The sequence below is a fragment of the Bactrocera dorsalis genome, chromosome 4 (genome assembly GCF_023373825.1).
Source record: "Bactrocera dorsalis isolate Fly_Bdor chromosome 4, ASM2337382v1, whole genome shotgun sequence".
Taxonomy (NCBI): Eukaryota; Metazoa; Arthropoda; class Insecta; order Diptera; family Tephritidae; genus Bactrocera; species Bactrocera dorsalis.
Genome location: NC_064306.1, coordinates 4,930,679 through 4,951,001, shown reverse-complemented (window position 1 = coordinate 4,951,001; position 20,323 = coordinate 4,930,679). Strand labels below are relative to the sequence as shown.

At 34.4% G+C, this 20,323-nt stretch overlaps 1 protein-coding gene across 3 annotated transcripts in view; it reads right to left on the bottom strand.

Annotated features, from left to right (window-relative positions):
* The window catches only part of LOC105232080 (open rectifier potassium channel protein 1), a 30,993-nt gene that overhangs the window by 9,257 nt on the left and 1,413 nt on the right, over positions 1–20,323 (bottom strand). Inside the window, exons 1-2 of one of the 3 annotated variants that reach the window (XM_011213681.4) lie at positions 18,662–19,726; positions 3,079–3,270 (exon numbers count right to left, since the gene is read on the bottom strand). The exons of 1 other annotated variant lie outside the window; for it this stretch is intronic. In XM_011213681.4, the coding sequence (XP_011211983.2) occupies positions 3,079–3,220 (142 nt within the window). In that variant the 5' untranslated portion in view covers positions 3,221–3,270; positions 18,662–19,726. Of the gene's footprint in view, positions 1–3,078; positions 3,649–18,661; positions 19,727–20,323 lie in introns of those variants that run through there. One more of the 3 variants, XM_029552744.2, reaches the window with a different exon arrangement.

Here is a 20,323-nt window from a genome sequence, read left to right as displayed (position 1 = left end):
TGATAAGTGATACAAATACCTAATCTTAATGTCGAACAGTGAAACAACTACTAAATCAACAAAAGCAAAGGAAATTAAATAAATAAAATGTCATTAAGTCATTGTAAATGTCAATAAAATGTACTTAAAGTAAAATAGGAGCGTCACACTGCGAGTAAATATGAGCAAATTGAGCGGTTAACTTGTGTATATATGTATATGTTTATATATAAAACACATGTGTAAGTACAAATGCACAACTATAATTACATAAGACCCAGCTGCCATACAAAATGCGCCATTTAAACGAAATTAATTAATTAAAATAAATTTGTAAAAATCACTGATTCACTGATATTCGCTATCAGTTTGTATAATAGTACAAATTATGTATGCGGAAAATGCGATCATGCATAAAAATAGGCGACGAAAGTGAAAAGAATAAAACTGAAAGCGTTACTTGCATTCAAAGGCACAGCCAATATATCGATAACAATTTAAATCGATTACAGCAAAACATGTGCTACAATTTGTTTTTAGGTTTTTTTTATTGCTATTTTCACTATCACTGTGTCAGCGCATAGCCGTGAAACTTTAAACGCCGTTACTTCCGAAAACCATCAATCAGTGACATCACACGAAATGGCGGCGGTAACTACAATGGAATATACGACAAGCAGACAAAACAAAAAGACTGTAATGGTTAGAGGCATATTACATAGTTATTTAGCACAAAACAATACCAAGCCGAGCTGAGCGATTTTGATTTTGAGCAGAGATTTCCTTTGAGTGCCGCAATTTATTCATTTGAAAGCGCACACGAAGCACTTGTAGCTGGACACACGAGCCAACAATGAAGATATATAATACTTCCGCGCCAAATATACACATACAAATACAAGCTTTGTAAGCCGGTGAGTAGCAGCTACCGCGTACGCCCACCTATCACCACTAAGCATGTGATATTACAACGCCTCGTGCTCATAAGTCGGCTGCGCGGCTACTCAGCAGCTTCGAATCGTCACTTTTATGCGGTTCATTGAGCATTTTGCTTAATTTACGTTGTCTACTTTAGTCGCACAGCTAAATTTCAATCAACTAAACGAGACAAAAGAAAAATTTGAAGAAAAAAATTCCGATCGTAGGTGTGTTTCACATACAAATTAATTCGTGCGCGAGCGGTAAAGTTCGTTTACGGAAGCGCTTTTACGACGATACATTACCGAAATAGCTGAGTTTGCAGTTGCGCTGGTCATTGGTCGTTGGTCGTTCAGCCTGAATTTGCATATCGTTTTATGCACGGTACGTGTGAGTGTGGTTTACAACTAACCTACAACAATACCAACTACGTAAATGGGGGTTAGAGGCAATAATTTCAAGTTCGATGTCAATGTTTTCAACGATTTCGTTTGTATTTGAGCGCGCATTGATGAGTTTGTGGGTCGGTGGGTGCAGTTTGGTGTCGATAGTTTTCAGAACTTTCAATAGATTTGTTGAACGTTGAGATATTACTTGCTATAGCTCTAGTAATGTCAGGGTAAACGAGCTGTCAAAAAGGCTTAGGCAAGCTTCCCAAAAAAAGAAATGTGTTGCATCGGTAGAATACATCTCTGAAATATTTTGGAGAAGATGACAGATCTTGGCCGAATAAAAATGCGGCTCCGTTTGGGTTGTGTAGACCCGACTGTCGTCCGGTCCTTGGCCGGATAAAGATCTGAGTCCTTTACGGTTACGTAAACCCGACTGTAATGGGGACTGATTGAAAAGAAATATTGAGCTTCTGCTCTTGATTAAATGGGGATCTAAGATCTTCGATAATACTCCTTCTTAGAGAATGATAGATCAAGAGGGACATTGATTTTGTACAGTTCTTCAGTGAAGGATGTATTTCTTAACCAATATTAAATGATCCGAGATCATGCTAATCGAAATTAGCAGTATTCTTCATGCTTGCAAAGGGGGTTGAGCCCCTTGCCTTTTTAGAGATGCGTAATTTATTTTTTAACACTTTTGATGAAGCAACCCCAAATACAATACGTCAGCCGTGATTAAAAATATCTCAAAACTATTTTTTTTCTAAATTTCTCTTTTCGTTGGCCAATTAAAAGCCTTGTGTGAAAAGTTTACTCCCACAAAAAAAGCAAATCTATTCGGCTAATAGTCTGCACTGATTTGCTTAAACAAATTAGACAACTTTTATAGTTACTTTACACAAGAAATTAACGCCTGACGAAATAAACGCTAATAAATTGGATTTTTATATTTACACAAAGTGCGCGCTCGTGAGACTGAGACAGTGATGTGCATATGAGTTGACGTGTATCGAAGCATCGATAAATAAACAAAAGCCACATTCCAGCAGCAGCATTTAGTTTATTAATAATTATTATAAAAATCACCTGCCGAAGTGTTAACGAATTTCAAGAAGCATAGCAAATCGGGCACGAACAGCAAACAACATTTTTACGGTTGTAATGCAAATTAGGCGGAGATGGATATTTTATTTGTGCAAATTTCTAAAAATTAACTTTTTAACAAAAAAAAAAATCAATTAATAAAACAATTGTGACGTATATGCTTTAAAATGCAGTGTAAATTGCTATAGCAAACGCCCTCGGTTTGACTCATGCGCAAATTTATTCACTTTTGCATTTTTTTACTTGAGTTGTTTGCCGAATCCTTGACTAAGCAACAGTCATTATTGCAAAAATGTGCGAATTCGCGCATAAAATGTATATCAAGGCAATCCCGAAATTTCGGGATTTCGCAAAAATTTACTAAATTTAATTTCGTAATTTACGGCACAAATATATACATATCTTCGAGATCCCGAAATCAAACTTAGTTAATCCCGAAATTTCGGGATTTCGCGAAAATTTACTACATTTAATTTCGTAATTTACGGCACAAATATATATCTTCGAGATCCCGAAATCAAACTTAGTCAATCCCGAAATTTCGGGATTTCGCGAAAATTTACTACATTTAATTTCGTAATTTACGGCACACATATATATCTTCGAGATCCCGAAATCAAACTTAGCCAATCCCGAAATTTCGGGATTTCACAAAATTTACTATATTAAATTTCGTACTCACCATTTATTTCAATACGTTCGCGCAGTTCCGTCGCACGTTTTTGTTTCTCGATGCCATGCTCTATGTGATAGTAGATGCTGGCACCGAACATCAAGTACGCTATGTAAAAGATGAGCAATAATATCCAGCGTCGCGGCGACATAACTCTGCTGACACAATCCTGCGGCCGTTTGCGCTCGCCTCCGCAAAGCACTTTACCACGTGGAAATGCGCGCAAAAGTTTGGCAAACATCAAGCAATACATATTGATGCAGCGATTTTTCGGCGTTTGTTGAAGACAAAGCAAAAACAATAGAAGCACAACAAAAACAATTCAAATAATGCACATTTGAAATTTATGGTTCACTTAAATATGCGGTAAATCATTTGAAGGTGATGACGGCGTTTTCGATTTTTTTATTTAAATTTTTTCTAGTTTGTTATTTTTAAATTTATTTTTATTGAACTCCCAAACAACTTATATTTCGCTCAAATTTTTAATTTGCAATTTAGCGCTAGAACCGCTTTTGAGCGACGCAATATGCACATGCCGCGAGGAATATTACGCGCAAACTGCTGACTCTGTCGCTTATAAAAGCGTATTCAAAGGCAGCGTAGATATAAGAAATTATATCAAGAGAAATAAAATCAAAGAAAATAGTAAATAGTAACAAAACATTCCAAATACTCCATTGTAGTAAGTGCTTAAGTATTGCCTGAAGTGGGTGAGCGCATTATCAGTGCCTTACGGCCAAGCACCTGCGCGCTGCTACACTACGATGCGCCTACGCCAGCTGCCATAAGCATAAACCGCGTTGTTTTATTTTTGCTAAACTTTTTTTCTGGCTAATTGAATGCCATATAATTATTTATTAATTACAAAATGTAGAGATGCGACGTTATCGAATCTGCAAATCTCGCATATTTTGTATAAATACCATAATGATGATGACGTACATATCTATGCTCATGAATGTAGTTACTTGTGTGTGTGTCAAGAATGTTTACATTCGCGTATCTAAGACGGGTGTGTATTTTTATTGGCAAAATATAACGAGAAATAGATTAGAGTTACTTGGAAAGTAGTTGGAACATGTACACGCAGCGAAAAATTGCGCTGCATGGCGAAATCTATTTTATGGCGGCCCAGTTCGAGGTTCATTATTAAATTTATAATGTTTAGTGGTCATTATTAGTAAATAATGATAAGTTTCATTTTAAAAACAAGAATTTGCAATAGTTATATTCAATAGTGGAGATAAAAAATCGATAAGTATTGAGCAAACAGTTAGATAACCTAAAGATAATAGTGTGATAGAGGGAGCAGTTTAAGTATACTAAATTATTGATTATATTAATAAAAATTGTAAATAAATCAATAAAAATAAATATATGTACGTATGTTTGTATGTATATGCTCTTTGTACATATGAACGTTCTTGGCAAAGTTTTTATTTTTTTATTATAAAAATAACAAAAAAAATTAATTTTTATTTTTTTTAATTAAAGTGAAGTAAATACTTAAATTAAAAACAAAAAATAATTGTTAAAACTTTATGAAAATTGTTAAATTATTTATGACAGGACACAGCTAACTACACAATATTTCATATTTTTGGAAACTTTTCATTTTTTTGCTAATTTTTTTTTTTACAAAAATTATAAAATGTATAAATTTCTTCATTATTCACATTATAAGCTGTATATACATACAAATACCTCAGAATTATTAAATAAAAATGTATGTACATAGGCACTAAACCCATTCAAGTATACCAAAAGGTTACTCATACGCCGTGTTAGCCTAAAGCATAGTTTAGAGGTAACATTAAATAATTATGGTTATAATCAGACTAACTTGTTAATAACACTTTCAAGCATAATAATGCATATGCTTTACTAAGATGTTATTATGTTCTTTAATAAGAAAAAAATTTAATATTAACATTTGCTGATAGTAAAAATTTTTCTAAGTGTAGTCAAATGTGCATATGTCACCAAAACAACAGTTATTACATAGCTAATAGAAATCGAAAACTCCAAATATCGTAGCGACATGTGCCGAATTGAAGTGTATAACGTTGATTAAATATTTCTAAAATATATACATAAGATATATAGTATATATTTATATTAATTTTACATGCTATATAATTTTTGATATTAAAACAAAATAATTTTTGCCGAGATAACAGCTGATTTATCAATGCATATTGCAAATATGAGAGTACTACCAAATTTCGGAGATTTTCTCTACATAAAGCTTACGTGAACAGAGAGAGACTGTAGTCATTTATTTGGTGCCTTAAGTCGCGCGATTGTTTTTCTTTGTTTTTTCCGAAACAAATTTTTATTTTGCTACGTAGGCGTTAGATACAATATTTACTATTTGTTATTATACATATTCTCATGCCTTCTGGCTGGTTTGGTGATAAGAAATTCAAAATATAATAAAATTCCTTATTTAATTGGAATGACCTCAACGATATGTGGAATTTTGTTTTAATCAACTTATGTTTTTGTTGTTGTATATCTTTTTTTTACCAACTTACGGCAATATAAAGATACTACGTCACACCTGCCAACAACGTAAGATGTGTTCCCCTAGAAAACTAAAGGCGTATTGCTCTTTCCAGTACTCGAAAGTACCACTTTAATCTAAGACGTAATTTGAGAAGTACAAATGTTCATATATACAAGTACTTGTATGTATGTCCATACATATTTATGTCATATATCTTCTTCTTGTTTATTGGCGTATAAAATATTATATATGTATGTACTTATATAACAGCATATTAAACACTTAAATTTGATTACATTAAATGAGTTGGAAAAACATGCAATACACGTGTATAAGTCACGTGTTTTTTCCAGGAGAGAAAGATAGAAAAAGAAAAACGAGAGTAAAAAGTTCTCTTTGCCATTCCTAGCATAGCCGTATTTCTAGGCAGATTGTGCAAGACAAATACGCTTCCGCGTTCATAAGGTGTACAAAAAGGTGTTCAGAAAGGAGTTGTACGACGGAGAGTAACTTTAAATTCGTTGCAAATGACTGTTATGGGGCGTGTCTATAAGCCGATATTCAGTGGAACCAAACGAAGCCAAAAGAAGTTTTTTGGAAAAGTGGAAGAGTTAAAAGCCGGGTCAGAACTTTTTCCGGAACAGAAAATCGGTGCAAAATCACGTCCCTCCCTTTCAAAAGTATTTTGCTTACTATATGTTGATTCCCATCCACTAATCTCAATGAAAATTTAAATTTACGTTCTCAGAACTCATCGATTTAAGAAATTTGTACTAAAAATCTGACACTTTAATGATAGTTAACGGGAAAATACAGTCCAAGACCCTAAACTTTATCTTTGCTCAAAAAAAAACACGCGTAAAACCTTACATAAATAATCATATATAGTACTAATGTCCGCACAGACAATCTGCTTTACTTCTTCTTCCGCTGCTTCTTGTTCAACTTAGCGTAATTACATTGTTGCTATACTTTTGGCGGCCAGTGTATGCCTCACCTGGCGGCAGATTAGAATTCAAGTAATTAACCAATTATTAAAGTAGTTAATTGCTTTTTTATAACCTGGTTACTGATATCTCGAACAAAATAAAGATTACTTGAGAAGAATACGTTTTGCTATGATTTATTGGTATGGAATATTTCGGCGCAGATAGGGGTATACAAGTCCGTGATTTATGTGTGGAAGCGTGTTTTCACGCGTTACGTTATTGCTGTTGTTGTATTGATTGTTTATAACATAAGTGATTGGTTTGTAGAATTGATTAATTACAGGAACTTGATGGAGTCAAAGAAAATTTGAGCAAATATAGGGTTTTATGAATTAGACGTGACGGTTTATAGACATAATTTTACGGTTTATTATCACTTATTATATCTACGACCTAATTAGAAGCTATCAAGAAACTTGCTTTTGACTGAGACGTACCGAACTTCCTGATAAGGAGACATTTTTATGTTTTAGAAACAATAGAAAGACAGCTCAAAATAGTGCATAAATCATACCGGATTGCAAACAGTTACAAAGAACTGGACATCCTACGAATGGGGTTACCAAATCTATGATCTATTGGATAAGCCAGGTTTCGCGAACTCTAAACTAAGATTTTCTCGTCGTTAAACTCCAAAGATGTCATAATCAGTAGAGGAGGCGAAGGAGGTTAGGTTAGGTTAAGTTAAAAAGTCGAGCTAAAAACAGATCCCACTTGGGCATCTGAGAACTATTATGTCTATTGTGCTATCTAAATACTCTTAAGTATTATTGAAGCGGCGGATATCAATTTATGCTACTTCCCCAGATTCTCCGAAGATATGGCTGCAGCGATGTTTCAACCTCAGTCTTGCAAAAGCTGGACGATGGAGAAAAGTGTCTGGGTGTTTCCACCTCATCTTCGCCCATACAACTTTAACAGTTACTAACTGTCCCGCTTTTTTTTTAAATCGGAAAAAATTTTCAGCCTTCCCTGGTGCCTATTGGAACAACGGCCAGTAAGGACTTGAAAAAAGTAAGAAGATTGCGACAAGATGAATCTTGTTGAGTGCGAGTAGTTCCGTGAACCTCCTGCGTCCCGAACTAGGCATTCTAAGCTCACACGATGTCCAAAGTTCCAGCGCAAAGAAACAACGGATACCAAACACGTTCCCGATCGGAGATAATCGAGACAAGAGGAGTAAGAAGTCGGATGGAAAAATCATTAGACTTAAATTTGAGTAAAAACAAAGAAGCCTAATTGGTTCGTTTTAGATCTTTAGACCTGTGAAGGTTTTTAGATCGAGCTCTGCTTTTACTTATGGCCTGCACCGATATGTGGGATATTATATAAGTTTTAAGCAGCTACGGAACGTTCGCGGACTCAAAAATGGATCGCCGATAAGAACTTAATTTTCATAGCCGCTGGTCAGGTAGCTTCAATGGAAAGCTCTTTGAAGTGCGCGTGTTGAGCTTTTAATTACTCAACAACTTAGTGCCAAGTTATGGCTTTCGAGAGTTAAATTGACTTCTCTGAAGTGCCTTACTGAATCCAGAAATCTCATGTAGTCTTATTGCCTTAACCGTTAAAAGGATAGATAGAATAGTATATTTTATAAGTTTTAAGCAGCGTCGGAATGTTCACGTACTCGAAAACGGGGGCCGCCAATGAAATTTCCGTAACTTGCATACTTCTGATAGCTCTTTGAAGTGCACGTTTTGAGCTTTTAAGGTGGATTTTTTTCGACTTATTGCTTCTACTAGCTTGCTTTCGAAATTCTTTGGAGTGTCTTACTGAATCCAGGAAGGTTAGACCAATTGGCAATAATGTTATCGCAACGATTACAATTACATAACTTTCTAGCCATCATTGTTGAGCAAGTAATGAGTACTCATCTCATAAATACATAACATTACATACATACATAGGTAATATTTTTCGAGATAAGCGCTTCATTTCAAAATAAGCTCGCAAGCCAACAAGTAGTAGCCGCTAAAAGTCTTAAAGGCTCACACTTATCACTTAATTATCGATAGCACACGAGTATCACAAGCATTCGCATCGACTAACGATAAAGTAATGACACTGTTAAACTCGTGCTCGCATTTATACGATATTATGAAGCGCTTAGCGGATGATAAAAAGCACACTTAAGTAATGTATATCCATATCATATACTATATGTATGTATGTACGCACTTGTAAGCAATAAATAATAGTATGTATAAATAAATGAGCGATGACGTTGACGTTAATCATTGAATTAAGGAAAACAACATTGATGGGAGGAAAATTTCGGTGTGCGATAGCGTGAATTTATAAAAGTGTAGTGTAAATAAAATTGAGTATATTTTTTTAAATCTTTGAAATTTTATTTTTTTGAAACAAAATGCATGAATGACACTCTAGATAGGCGAGAAATTGCAGTTGCAATAACAAATGTTATTTTCGTAATTTTTATATGATTTTTTTGTGCAGTAATAAGAGTATATTTTTATCATTTCTATAGAATTTATCGGTTTCCAACTTAGATTGTTTATAAAGCAATGCCATTCATAACTCTTGAAGAAATTAAGTACTTATCAAAAAAATGTGTAGTTCCTGTTATCAATTTCTTGAAATGTTTCTAACAAATTTTCAGTTTTGCAGTATTTAACTATTACATTACGTCTGAAAAACAACAAAGCGGTGGGGGCCGATGGAACAATCTTTTACAAGAGTGCTGCGTAAGCCGATGATATTGATATGCGTTCTCAGTGTAGTTTTGCTTTCTCCTCTATGGATAAGGAAGCGAAGCAAATGGGTCTGGCAGCGAACGAGGGTAAGAAGAAGTCATCAAACAAACAATTGTCGCGCTCGCGACTTGGCTCTCACGTCACTGTTGGCAGTCATAACTTCGAAGTCGTAGACAATTTCGTTTATCTTGGAACCAGCCTAAGCACCAGCAGCAACGTCGAAATCCAACGCAGAATAACTCTTGCCAACAGGTGCTCGTTCAGACTGAGTAGGCAACTAAGAAGTAAAGTCCTCTCTTGACGAACAAAAACCAAACTTTATAAGTCGCTCAATATTCCCGTCCTGCTACTTGGTGCAGAGGCATGGACGATGACAACATCTGATGAGTCGCCGTGACGAGTTTTAAAGAGCAAGGTTCTGCCAAAGATTTATTGTACGACCGACGATACTGACATAGTCCAACGAATTAAGAGACAACGGCTACGCTGTCTAGATCTGAATGGATGAAAACACTCCAGCTCTGAAATTATTCGACGCAGTACGCGCTGGGGAAAGCAGAGGAAAAGGAAGACCTGGAGAAGGACCTGGCTTTGCTTAGAATCTCTAATTGGCGTCAAACAGCGAAAAGGAAGAACGACTGGCGCGCTATTGTAAACTCGACTATAACCGCGTAAACGAAGTCTACGCCAATAAAGAAGAAACGTGGCATTAGAATGGCTATAAATCAAATGCAATAATTTTATATTATTATTTCTATTATTTTCTACGTATTTATCGAGTGTCCCTCGTTTAGATATGCAATAAGGCGTGATTTTCCCCGCTTTCTTGGCACATATCGACAGCTCCACCGCTTATTAGCGGTTGATTGACATTTATTTGACAAAATAACGTACGGTAATTCCCCTCACACCGCAACGACCCGATACATTTTTAGCGACTTACGTTCAAAAATTAGTAACTGCGACTGCTTTTTTTTTGTTTTTGTTGCAAATTTCTTGAAAAAGAAGTGAAAAATGAAATCTCAGTGGCGTCAGTTGACAACTTCGACAACTTTGTAAACAAAACAAACACGTTAACGAGAAAAGCGCATGTTTGTATGAATATACATATGCATGAACATATGTAAGTGCGCTTGTATGTGTTTGTATGCACAAGTGTCAATGCATATTTGCGGGTATTTCTATACGTGATCAGCGCTAAGTTGTTTTTATTAGCGGCGTTTTCAACGACACTACGCTAAATTAGAGTGGCAAAGGAAGTGCACATTTCAGATTACAACGGTTTTTTTCTTACCAACGGGAAGTGCAGAAAATAGTTTACAAATATAGATAATTTAAATTTTTTAATCAAAACACATTTATTTTTTTAACTCTTTCTTTACCAAAAACAAAACAGCCAACAGGTGTTCCACTTTTTTGTCGGAAAATAATCAAAAGTGTATACATTTTTTCACCTGCTTATATTTCCTCATTCAATTATGATATTCAACGATATTTGCATTATTCTTATGACATTTTTGTTGTGTCAACTAGACACTTCTGCATATTTACGTTTACGACAACAAACATGCAAACATACACATAGCTACCGAAATTTTCGTGTGAATTCCGCAAATTGTCACATTTTCGCTTGGCATAATGAAAATGATTAGCAGTTAAAAAAAATGCCAAAAAACAACAACAAATGAAACGTCTTGTAAATAATGGATAAACGTAAATAAGCTCATTGATCGTGATTTTTTCGCAGAAAAGCTATGACATCAAATAAAATTACAAAATACCGGTAGCACTGCAGTGAATTATTTTTATAAACAAAAATGATCAGCTTTTACATGCCTTATTGCAAATTTTTCCAATAATCTTTAAGAATAGAAAGATGCACATAAATACTTTTCTACATATTAGAAATACAAAAAGTAATTAGTATCAATGCACACTGCAGCAAAAATTTCTAAGTACGACAAATGTCACACTTCCAATTGGAAATTTATTATTGTGATAGCAAAAACAAGAAACCGCTTCAACTTCGTCTGCATTGAAGCTTTAATACCCTCACAGCTGAATTTCTTATACCATAAAAGGGTATACGACGACCTTAATCTTAATTTTAATCGATCGAGACTTTCAATCTACAATTTTTCCTTTAGAAACACCCCACCAAGACCATTTCAAAACTCAACCACGTGTTTGCAATAAAAACAGCGTGCATTTGTTTTTAGCATAAAATTATCGAACTATCGATTATAGGGTACTAAATACCCTGAGACATGCAATAAATCATGTTTTGAATATGAATGTAAATTTAAAACACCCACATGTGGTAAACTGTAACTGGCGAATTTCGAAAGTGTCAATTAAATTAATTATAAAACAATATAAAATATTTTTAACTTAAACAAAGCAGCAGACAATTATTTTTGGTATAAATTGTCATTAAATAATTAACAAGTGTTCGTTAAATTGTGGTAGCGATGGCGCAATGTGACGTCATTTTTACTATATATATAAAAAAATATATGAATTTATTGTATTTTTTGGGCTCAACAGAAAACTTTCCGACATAATCCACACCTTTTCGTAAGAAATTGAAAAATAAATAAATATTTAAATATTTATTTAAGATTAATAAGATACGTAAATGGTATGGAAAATTTAAAAAAGGCGTTGTCTTGTCGATTTTCGTGTTTTATGATTTTTAAAGGAGGTGTATCTATTATTTTATCTACAAGATATAAAAAACACGCCTATAAGACATAGTGGAAATTTTATTAAAATATATTCTTGCATATGTATGTATTTTCAAGATATTAAAATTATAGAAATTTTATTAAGAAGTTATAAAATATATTATTCACATATGTACATACGTACATAATTATGTACATATATAATACATAAATTACGACCGCTCGCCATCATAAGCAGACGTAAGGATCGTTCACTGTGAAAATCTATTGTTATCGATAGATTAATAAGTGTCAGCTGCTCTAATAGTAAATAGTAAAATTAGTTATACAGCAGATAATTATATGTTTGTGCTTGGAAATTAATATTTCTACCATCCCACTAAAATAAATAATGAAAAAACTAAATAAACATTTTTAATTGACCAATTATGCTGTGCCTAAATATTTAATTTTCTTTGAGTCCCATTTACCAGCGAAGAGATAGAGGATTTCAGTTAAATTTACTGAAATTAAATAATTCAATCATTTTCAACAATAACACATTAGAAGGAAATTTATATACCCAAGGCAGATGTCTGCGTCCCTCGCCACAAAAACGTGTCATTAAACAGAACAAAAATTATGGAACTCTCCAATTTAAGACAAAGCTCGAACAAAGCTTCACGAAGACTTTGCGTATATAAGTTGATGAAAAATGGACCACATACATACATACATACGGTATAACATTACTAATAGAGGCGCTTACTAGAAAAATACCTATGCACAAGCGTGGAGTCTGTATGGTCAATATGTTATTTTCGACCAAAGAAAAAAATCCAAAGAATGTTTGGGCCTAAAAGTGAACGAAAGGTCTCGAACGCTACAAAAAAAATTCGCCACTATTTAACAAATTTATACACAGTGTCAGCGAATGTAAGAGCTCTGCTATTTTCAATCATTTAGTAGCCCCACCTTCCAAAAAGCTAGGGAAGAGATATTTGCATCAATTCAACGTTTCAAAATAAAGTTAACTGCCCGACAATACCGCAATAAAACTCATGCTTTCCTTGCATCATATTTGCTGAACAAAGAAAATTTGATATTAATAAATTTCATGGTCGCCTTTCTACATACTTTTTTTTACAATTTTTAAATATTCTTGCAAGTAGACGTTTTTGTATGCATACATATATTTCCTAGTTACCGCATCGCATTAATCAATCGGTTTACAACACAAGCGATATGCAACGACAGCTTATCAATGCTTCGGGCAGGTCAATGTACGGTAGTTAATGATACAGTTATTTTAATTATTGTAAGTACTATTTACTACTGTTATACGTGGTTTTAATAACTCAAGGTTGACGCTTAAAGAAAAATTATATATAAGTTGTGTTTTCACTTTAGACTTTTTGAATGGAACAAGAAATCGGCAGCACCGAAGCTATAATACCCTTCACAGATGAATTTTTTTCACATAAAAGTATAAAAAAGATCCTTATCTTGATTTTAATCGGTCAGTTTGTATGATAGCTATATGCTATAGTGATCCAATATCAGCGATTCCGTCAAATAAGCAGTTTCTTGGTTAAGATAGAACGTGTGCAAGATTTTAGATCGATATCTCAAAGACTAAGAGACTAGTTGGCATATATGCAGACAACGGGGAGACAGCAGCACATAGCTAAATCGACTCAGCTTATTACGCTGATCAATTATGTTTAAGCTTTATGGGAAACTCAATTTTATAGAGCTTCCAACATTTCTTTCTGGGTATTACAAACTTCACGCCAAACTTAATATACTTTTATTTTACTATTTTTGAGTTAAAAAATGTTGTTTGTACAAAAATAATTTAAAATCATACTAATGTGATTTATATTTATCACTTTGTAGTTTGTTTAATATTGTTTCAACTAACTCTACTACAGAGCTGGTTGCCCTTTAAAGTTAAAAAATAATGTTAAGAACCGGCCTATCCTATTATGGCGCGTTACGGCATACATGCTATAACATTTACGTTGACCATGCGCTGACCCATTCTCTAGCTGGCAATGCGCATAAATCACAATTTAGCACAAATCAACTCACACTTAATCGTTTTGCACACATTTCGAGTGTCAATTTAGCGTAAACTTCGATAAGATTGCCCCAGTTTGCGTTGGTCTAACCTATGTACATATGTATATGGCACGCCGCGCCTGCCTACAAGCCTACTAGCCCGGCTGCTTGATCAACAGCTAAGCTGTTGGCGGCAAACGACGCTGATATCATAACTTGTGCAATGCAATTTGATTACAGGTACATACTTGTATTGACGCAATTACACATGTAATTCAACTTTGTTTGTTATACATTTTAAGTTTTATTTATTTATTTTTTAATATGTGCGCATACAATCTGATATACATATTTTACTCGCAGTACTTTCGATACAAAATACTACACAAACACTTGTCTCTCACGTGCATGGCTATGGCACTTAATTAGTAGTGCACAAAATTTATGTTATTCGTAAATTTAAATGCAGCACGCGGCCAACTGTATAGACTGTGCAATAGCAACAACAACGACATATTAAGTAAAAACAAATTGTTGTCACCCGCAAAGTCCGTAAAATCAAGTTCAACGCCAAATCATATATTATAATAGTAATGAACAACACAAAGCAAACACATGCACACATGCATACACAAAATATGATTGATTGTTTACAAATAAACCTGTATGTAATTCATATTTGCATACGCTAAGGCTTGCAGTTTAAATGCCGACGCTTTGTACGCAGGATTTGCATTGGCTTTTGCGCTTCTTTTGCTATTCAAATTTGACAGCATGCCTTGTAAGCGCAGGTGAGTATGAGTCGATAACGCACATATATGAAAATAATCGATCGATTATTAATGCTTGAACAACAATAGAGTGTTTACATGCACAATGTTACAAACACGTATGTATTTGTAGCAAAGCAGGCAATTTTTTGTTAGTTTATGTGTTTGCATGTAGGTTTGTTGGTGATTTTGGGCTTAAAAATCTCAAAACCCCCCACCACCACAATATACATATGTACATATATTAGTTAGTGACAAATTTTATTATGACGTTGGCATTTGGCATAGTGCCGAAAGCGTGACCTTCGTCGGGGCGTTAACTCGGTTTGGGAAAGGCATAAATAAAAACGCTGCTTGCATAACAATTGAGCCGAGGATGCATAAATACTTTTTATAAGCCAGTAAAGAGGAAGTATCAATGAGAGTGGCTACCAAATGAAGTAGTAAATACTAATATCTGCTATGTTGTATTTATGTAAATACTAAATGTCATAAAAATCGAAACGGCGGAGAGAGAATGCGGCACAATTATTTCTCAAAATTGTTTATAAATAGTAAATTAATTTATTTTGATTTTGGATTTTTAATAAAAAAAAAACTAAAAAAAATTTAAATTTAAAAAAAATCGGCTGCATACATAGATAACATAAAAGTGAACGGATCTTTATTCTTTATTTTGATTTTCATCGGTCAGTTTGCATGGCAACTACATAAATGGGCCGATAGTGGTCCGATCTGAACAACATGTTCAGAGACTGTAGCCTTGATTTGACCAATAACTGCAATGTTAAATTGCGAAAAATATCTTCTTAAAAATTGTAAAATTTCAATTCGATAGATTTTGCCTAATAATCATGAAAAGATAATTAATCGATTATTTCAACGCTTGTACTTTACTATTAACGGCAATTAAACAGTTTTATTAAATATAAAATGCAACATCAGCTGATTGTGTTCGCTATTTTCGTTGCCAATATTTTACTCCTACGAAAATAAGTTAATATTTATAATATCAACAATGCAAATATTTTGACAAATTACATTTTAATAATGAATATATAACATAAAGGGTAATAATTAAGCTCTAATAAATATGTGTGTAAGTGTTCGAACAGGCTGATAATTGATGGGCATAGCGGTATTTATTTCAAATCAGCGTATTTATCAAAACAGTAATACAGTAAGCTAGCGGATTAGTTTTTGAAAATGCTATTGACGAAGTTGCTAAGGAGAAAGCGTAAGTTTGGTTGGTGTATTTAAATATTATATAGTAAGAAGCAGAAAGCTCTTTGAAAATTTTTGCTTTTGGCGATAAACGCCTTTCTATTCTACCGCTATTAGATTTGCTTAGTGAGTTGTTTCTTCGATTCGGCACTCCGGAAATTTTCGACGATGGATTTCGTAGGGTTTTAACAGTTCTTTTGTGAGAATTTCGAAAATTTTTGTTTGATATTTTTTATTGACAGCAACAGTGAAAGCTTAGTAACTTACGAAGACAAGGCTTTATGCCATTCTAGAGAATTTTCTTTAAATATCAAGATCGTGCTTATTCTTACTCAGCTCTAGAATTGCAAAGAGACAAAAACCCGACTCATTTCACTGAATTTTCGCCTAATCACTGCTAAAAGCGCGGGACATAAATAAGATTCATGGAATTCCTGATTTATCATATCATGGCAACAATTTAAGTTTCTTTCTTGCGTGTCAATTCCACTAATTTGACATGTTCTCTAAACTACTCTGACAAGTTGGTATTAAAATGTTCGTTGTGTTTTCGATAACATTGAATCTAAATTGTCACACTTCGTACCATCATTTGACATGTTATTATCTGCTTAGATTTGTGATGGTATGAGGTGTGGGTATCACCGAGGCGACGCGTAGCTTTTGCTACTTTTGGCGTCAGTAAAGCTAATCATAAATTCTTTTAAATTAATTTTGAAAATATCTTAGCGCAGCCGTTGCTTAAGTCCCTTTGAAGTGATAAAGTGTGGGGTGCCAAAGGCAGAAATACATAGAAATGCTTTAATAATGGGTAGGGGGTTTCATAATTTTAGACACATATTTAGTGGGTCAGTTCACAATCCTTGGCCAAGTATACATGTGAGTCCGTTCCGGTTACCCGACTGTGCTTGACTGTTGCCGAGTACACAATCCTTGGCCGGGTATCCGGGTTCTGTTCGATTACGTAAACCCGACTGTCGTAGAATTGGGTTGTCATTTGTCATCCAGGTTCGTTTCGATAACGTTAAATCGACTGTCATGGAAATCGGTTGTCAATTGTGTTTGGAACAGCTTGGTTTACACGGAAATCTTATGGCTTTTAAGGTTATGGTGTTAATTTTTAGTGCAAGACCTTGATAAAGACATTACACATTCTTTAAAAACAGAAGTCATATGCCTTAAAAGTCCCTGATAAAGTCATTTCTGCATTCTTTGAGAACAGTCTTTTGTTAATCTACGGACCGAAACCTTAGATTATCTCCAAGTTTGAGCGGAATTAGGGCAAAACGACTAATGGAACTGTGAGTAGCTCTTAGTGAGGTAAACAAAATTATGTAGGATATTTTTAACTCGTTTCAAGCGCATGTTTGTACCGAATTTCTTCATCTATAGGAGGTTAAAGAGGTCACCTTTTGCTAAACTCAATGGGAGATCTAAAATTAAGCAACTTCTCCCTGGACACAAGCAAAATATAGCCTAATTACCAGCTTAAGCAGGAATACAAGAATAAACGAAAAGATGGTATTTCAAATATCATTAAAACAACCCAAAAAGTTTAATCCTGAGAACAGCTGATCGAAATGCAGAGGAATATTCCCATAGTATAATAAATTTTGTTTACATCACTCATTACTTAGGTGCTAATTACAAATTCGGTTAATGCAATTTTAACATTTTATTAATTACATTATGATTACAAGGTGTTGATATTATTAATGAGTGATTTTTTATTGTTATTGAGCTGGCAGAAGCCAACAGCGTTTCGGTACAAAAACAGGGAACGAATGGTAGGAGAAAACCGGAATCGGCTTAAATGCAGTGAGAAGACATTCGTCACGCTTGTAAAATTAAATCAGCTGCTTTTCTAATTCGGTGCTTTGGGATATTCTTTTTTTTTTTAATTACTTTCAGACGAAATGCAGATCAAGCATATTGGCAGCAGTAAAGCTTTTCTCATATATTTGCATATATATGTATAACGTCTTAAGTGAATTTAAATCGTTTATTTTTCGAAGTCAGACACATTATAAGCTTAAGAGCTCGGTTAACAGGTATTTATGCGTATTTATTATTACACTCGCCAGTCACTATAACATTAATTCCATAAATAAATCGCCCTCACATTGGGATCAAGTATAAGTAAGCCGACTGCCGGGAGGAATGTACGGTAACCATAGTCTTTACTTCTTGAACAATTTTCTGACGCTATAGAACTGCAATGAAGTCCAGTTTCTGAAGTAGTTAGAGTTAGACCACAGGAACCGTCAGCACGCGAACTATTTCAGGGAGACATTTGCGAAATGGACATCAGTTAGTCAAATCCTGGTTAACTTAACCAACCTTCTTTCGGTAAAGAAACTTTTTTTACTGACAGTTTGGCAGTCAACCAGGTATTGAGAAAACGGTCTTTAGACTCATAACGACTAACCTCAATTTTAATTATCAGCTTAGAGTAAGAAAACCATGAGTTCAGTGCCACCATTAGTTAAGCAGATTGTTAATGTAGTTTATGTGCGTAAATTTAATAATTTAATTTAATAATAATATATATTGTTAACGCGCGTCACGCATGTCAAGCACCTTCAAATGATTTTTTGCACTTTTTTATTATAAATTAAATAATTAATTAATTTGCAGTAAATACTCAACCTACAGTGATATCAAAATGTCTATGCACCAACTGCTGCACTGCTGCTGATCCTGCGCGTTGGCGTTACTTCTGCGTTGCCAACAATTTAACAAGACAGTATGTTTTCGTTTAAAATAATTTTAATAATGCACTTAATTTAAATGAAGTGTTAACGGCACAAAATGGGCTTTTTATTATTATTTAATTGCACGCTTGTATAACATTTAAGCAGCATTTAAAAAATCGCAAGGCGTTAATGACTTGTAAAACAAATTGTATATCGCTTTTCTTATTTTTATTTTTATTTATTTTTTTGTTTTTGTTTTTCTTTAAAAGATATTTATGCTGCGCTTGTGACTTTACTTGTGCAAGAAATTTATATGCCGCCGAAAGCGATTTATTTAAACGTTTTCTTATATTATTTATTATCAAACAAATTCAACATTTGTAATGCCAATATTTGTACATTTGTATGTATGCTCGTATGCACTTAGACTTGTTACTTTCACGCCTTGACACACGATTTAGCACCGATAAAGCCACACCACCCGCCGCGTCTGATTGACTTACTGGCCGTCAAATTTACAGAAGTGTGTTTGTATGTAAATACAAGCATTCAACACACAGATTGATCGAGTTTCGAGTGCGTATGGACAGACAGATCAACACCAGGCGACGTTTACAGCTTTGTAATGAGCTGCTGCTCAGGCCGTACTGCGATTTTTTTTATATTTTATTATTTTTGTTTTTGTATTTTTTTTTAAAGTGATGTAAATATTTTTTTTTTTAATTTTATTTTTTTTTTTAATGAATTCAGTTCGTATTTTTCGTAAAACTCAGACGTGTGTGTACGCGTTAAGTCGCGTTTACGTATTAGTTACGCGTAAACTTGGCGCTGAAAATTTACGTATTTAATTTATGATATTGTTTTTTCGTTTTATTATTCTTTTTAGTTAAAAATGTAACACTGCAAACCGGCATACGCTCACCGGCACGTCCATAATATGACTGACCGCTTGCCAGTGTGCACCGCTAACGTTAAATGAAAATTTCCTTTTTGCACAAAATCGAAAAAATAAAAAAACAAAGAATTCTATAATACAAGTAACGAAAAACGCGCTCACAACACAGATTGCTGAACCGAGTTTTCTTGACGCGCCTTTACTGTGCTGTGACTGCTAACGCCGTTGCTCATACTGACTGCTGCTCCTAAACGTTTACTGCTGATGTTGCTGTTGCTGATATTGGCACAACTGTGATTTGTTGCTGTTGCTGCTGCTCGATTTTCAATTTCACACCAAGCACCACTGAGCTTTGCTGCCGCTCTATATAGGCGCGTATGTGGTAGTGTTTGGCTTTTTGTTGTTGTTATTGCATATTTGTTACACAGCGTTAGGGGAAGTAACGTTGGCGATCACAATCGCGATCGCACGCATACACACTCAAGAGAATAATACAGGCGCAGCACACAAGCGCAGAAGTGAGCAGCGCGCGTAGGTGTCACTATAATGCTTTCGCACACACACACACACCTAAAAAGCGGCGCACACACACTTTGTTTAAGGCTGCAGTTTAAGTCGAGCACCGAGCAATAGCGCTATTAGTGGCGCACAGACATACATACATAGACGCATATACACGAAAATTGGATTGAATGCGCGGTTGTGCAGGCAGCAGTTGGATGTA